Below are 3,845 nucleotides of genomic sequence, written 5' to 3'. Positions count from 1 at the left end.
TGAAAAAATAATTTCATTTAATGAATGTAATTTCAGGTTTACAAATATTGAGGTTACGAGAACAATAATATTGGCTTTTAAATCATTGATTAAAATTCCAGTATTTCAATGGAGCCAGGTTTTCAAACATCCTGAACAAAAATCACAAGTCGATGCATAATTTTCAAGGTTCAAGGTTTGTATTAACTTAAATATTCTTTTATGTTAATTCGGACCGTTTATTGAAATTACTAAAATTTTTCTTCTATAAATTGTTACTTCAAAGAAAAATTTGAATGGGAGAGTGTTGATAATAATATTGTGAGGAGGGTTTGAGAGAATTACGTTGCAATTAGGTAATATTGAATTCAGGATAATTTTTTTATTTCAAATATTAAAATTTTATTTTGCATTTACTAACAAATAATTAATTTGTACCATATAGGTTGTGTGATTTTTTATACGAGACATTAAAAAAAGCTAAAAAATTTGCAAAAAAAAGAGAGTTTTCAAGTTATAATAATGAGGCGGTTTAGAAGGATTTCAGATTGCTACACATCTTAGAGGTTGTATGGGAAAAATCCATTCAACAAGTGCCATCCACACGTTTCATGCAATGGTCACAGTCTGGTGTAGAAAATAAAAACCAGCGTGTTCATGGTTTCGTTACCATGCACACTGACGACTCTGTTCCATTCCTTTTGCATGCAAAATAGATGAATTTTTTTTTTATTAGATCCATTTATTACTAGTTGTTTTTTATAAATATATTTAGCTGACAACATTTTTTCTCTTTCAGGCTATAGTTCCTAGACGTGAGTCAAGCTCGATGAAGCTTTTTCTTAAAACGTATGTGCAAAGTGATGATCGTAAAAAAAAAATGCAGCAATTTGTGGATAACCAAGCTTAATACTTTGTGGTATATTGGCTTTCAATCTCTTTTTTTCTAAGTTAGTATTTCCTTGAATTTAATGAATTTATTTTTTTTCTTTCTAATCTACATATAACTATCAGTTAAAGAAGTAGACACATGGATGATCCTTTGACCTATCTGGATCTCGATTCGGATTTGTGATTGGAGGTAAGATCATCTGGTAGACTCAATAGAAGTCATGCATATGAACTCTCTAATACTACAACCGAGAACTTGTGGATGACCTGTAATGCTTCAATCGTTTGGATGCTCGCAATCGATTCCAAGCACTCAAACTCAAGAGTTCGCGACAATGTTCGACCAACGAGTACAAACTCGGATGACCAATCTTAATGATAAATGTGAATGGCTTACTACTGATCATAAATAACTCCATTAATTGGTAATGAAGATGGGATCATAGATGGATGGTTCATGTACACCCTCTAATTGGCCCCATGGTCCCGCGATGACCAACCTCCTCCTTCTCCTCTAGCGCCACCTTTATTTTTAAATTTATTGTATTTGAACGTACAAATATTTAAATTTGTAATAAATAATTTATTTTTATATTATTTTAATTATTTTTCTGTTTCTATTAAATATATTTTTATTAATTTTTTTTTAAAAAATTATTGACGGGGTTACCAACGACACAACTCTATCATTATATTCTAGACAGTTGAAAAATAATTACTACAAATACCACTATTACTAATGAGGTTATTGATGAAACTAGATCGTTGGTATATTGCAGAGAGTTGGAAAAAAAATTACTGCAAATGTCACTGCTACTATTAACTTACCTACAAAATTATAGATGATATTTTGTTGGTGATATGTTATATTTACTGATGGATATACTGACAGACAAATAAAAACACTGATGACATTACGTACAATTTTCCTGTTAGTGATATGTTAAATTTACCGATGGAGTTACTAACAGAATAAAGTGAGTAAATTTTTTTTGACATGCTTTGTCCGTCTGGAAATCCATCAATATATTTATTATGGATAGACTTATCCATAATTTATAAATTATTGATGAGAGTTTTTCTCATTGATTGTTTTTATTTGTGAGTCTGTTAATAATATACAGATTACCAGTGTAAATATGAATAGAAATTTCCGTGGATAAAATATGTTAAATATGATAGTTGCTTAAGGTGTCTGAGATCTAACCTAAGGAATTTGATTTGATCTGATTGGACCCCTTTGTATTATCTGGCATCAATTCAGGTCGGTTGTCAGATTATCAGGTTTTTTTTTTTTTTTTTTTTTTTTTTTTTTTTTTTTTTGTGGTTAGAACTACCAGTTTTTCTTAGGCAAATTTTTAGGCCATTATTAAAGTTTTCTCAAGTCATTGCTATTGACACCATTTTTCTCCTTTTGGACAGTGCACAATTTCTAGTGGTGTCATTATCAATTGTGCTTGCGTTTTCGTCTTTGAATATTTTGCTATATCTACCTTTTAGTCCCTTTGCTCTATATAAGGAAGCAGCATTGGAGGCCATTTTTCAGAGAATTAGCTCTCTAAAACGAAAGGGAAACTACTTCATTGTATACTTCGAAGATGGTGCCGCAAGGGTTCAGGTTCAATCCCACTGATGAAGAGCTCATCCAATTCCTAGACAGAAAAGCTTCTGGCCAAGAAATGCCACTTCATTTCATTCTCGAAACAAATGTTTACGAGCGTGAACCACAGGATCTTGAATGTGCGTAATATGCACTATGTATTTCTTTGTTCTACTGCATGCATGTAGGGCTCGTGATTTCTCTTCCCTTTTCTCTGTAATAATGGTATAGTGGAAATGAATTTTTCAAGCTTTTTTGCACGTATACTATATATTTTCTAGGGTTCAAGTTTAGAGGGATAATATCATATTCCATGATCTTGTCCATCCATTGAAATTTACAGTATCAATGTTGAGTTTATGTTGGTTTCTACCTTACTATGATATCTGACTGCTTAAGTCAGATCTCTATAACAAAATTGTTGCATGCAGGGAATCAAACCGTTCCTTTAAGCAATGGTGAGAGATACTACTATTGTACGAGGGAGACAAACTATTCGAGGGAAGTACTCGGTCGAGGATGGTGGAAAGCTACGAGCCATGTCAAGAAAATACATGCTAATAACGATAATCAACTTCTTGTTGGGAACAAGAGGCCTTTAACATTCCATAGGTTCAAGGACAATGAAAGAAATCGCAATAATGCCGTCAAGACTAACTGGATTATGCATGAATACAGCCTTGAATCAAGAACCACAGTACTGGTTTTAATATTTTTGCGTGCACTGTTCTAAGTTAATTAGTCTTAATTAATTATATGCATCTTCTTATGTTTGTTTCATTTGTACTACTTCCATTTTGTTAGGACTGGAGGCTTTGCAAGATTAAGCACAAGGGGAAACCAAGCGTGCAAGAAGAGATGGAGAGTATGAGGAAACAATATTCATCGAGGAATGATTTCGAAGCCGGAAGTTCGACCATTTTTGTCGATGGGCAACAGCAGCAGGAACAGACCTCATCACGACCAACAAATTATGAAGGATATGATCATGAATCCTATTATCAATGGAACAATATGCAGCAGTCACCACCGTCTCCATATGATCCTTATCTACCGGCGCCACCGAGTACTAGTAGTGGTCACTATTATGTGGAGCAGCAAGAGAAGTTAGAGTCCAGTGATGAGCACCCATTTCCTAGTCTTTGGTCTTGGACGAACTAGGATTTTGTTGCATCTAAATCCAGGTTGCTATGAATGTAAGAAAAAATTGCTTGTGCATGTTTTGCTATGTTGGAAATAAATACGATTGTTCAGTACTTGTTTATCCCCTCATTTACGACGTTGTTCTTCTTTCTTGGTGCTAAAAATTGGAGCTATACCGATTAGCTACCCTTCATACATACTAAAATACATTAATGCTACTATTTTTGGTAAA

At 33.3% G+C, this 3,845-nt stretch overlaps 1 protein-coding gene across 1 annotated transcript; it reads left to right on the top strand.

Annotated features, from left to right (window-relative positions):
* Window positions 1-2,468: 2,468 nt before the first annotated feature.
* On the top strand, window positions 2,469-3,631 carry LOC118038587 (NAC domain-containing protein 83-like). The gene is made up of 3 exons (XM_035044991.2): window positions 2,469-2,610; window positions 2,902-3,167; window positions 3,275-3,631. The coding sequence occupies exons 1-3, from the start codon at window positions 2,469-2,471 to the stop codon at window positions 3,629-3,631; spliced, it is 765 nt and encodes a 254-aa protein (XP_034900882.1).
* The last annotated feature ends 214 nt before the right edge of the window (window positions 3,632-3,845 follow it).

This window comes from Populus alba, chromosome 17 (genome assembly GCF_005239225.2).
Source record: "Populus alba chromosome 17, ASM523922v2, whole genome shotgun sequence".
Lineage (NCBI taxonomy): Eukaryota > Viridiplantae > Streptophyta > Magnoliopsida > Malpighiales > Salicaceae > Populus > Populus alba.
The sequence above is the reverse complement of the archived record's forward strand: the minus strand, read 5'-3'. Positions and strand labels throughout refer to the sequence as shown.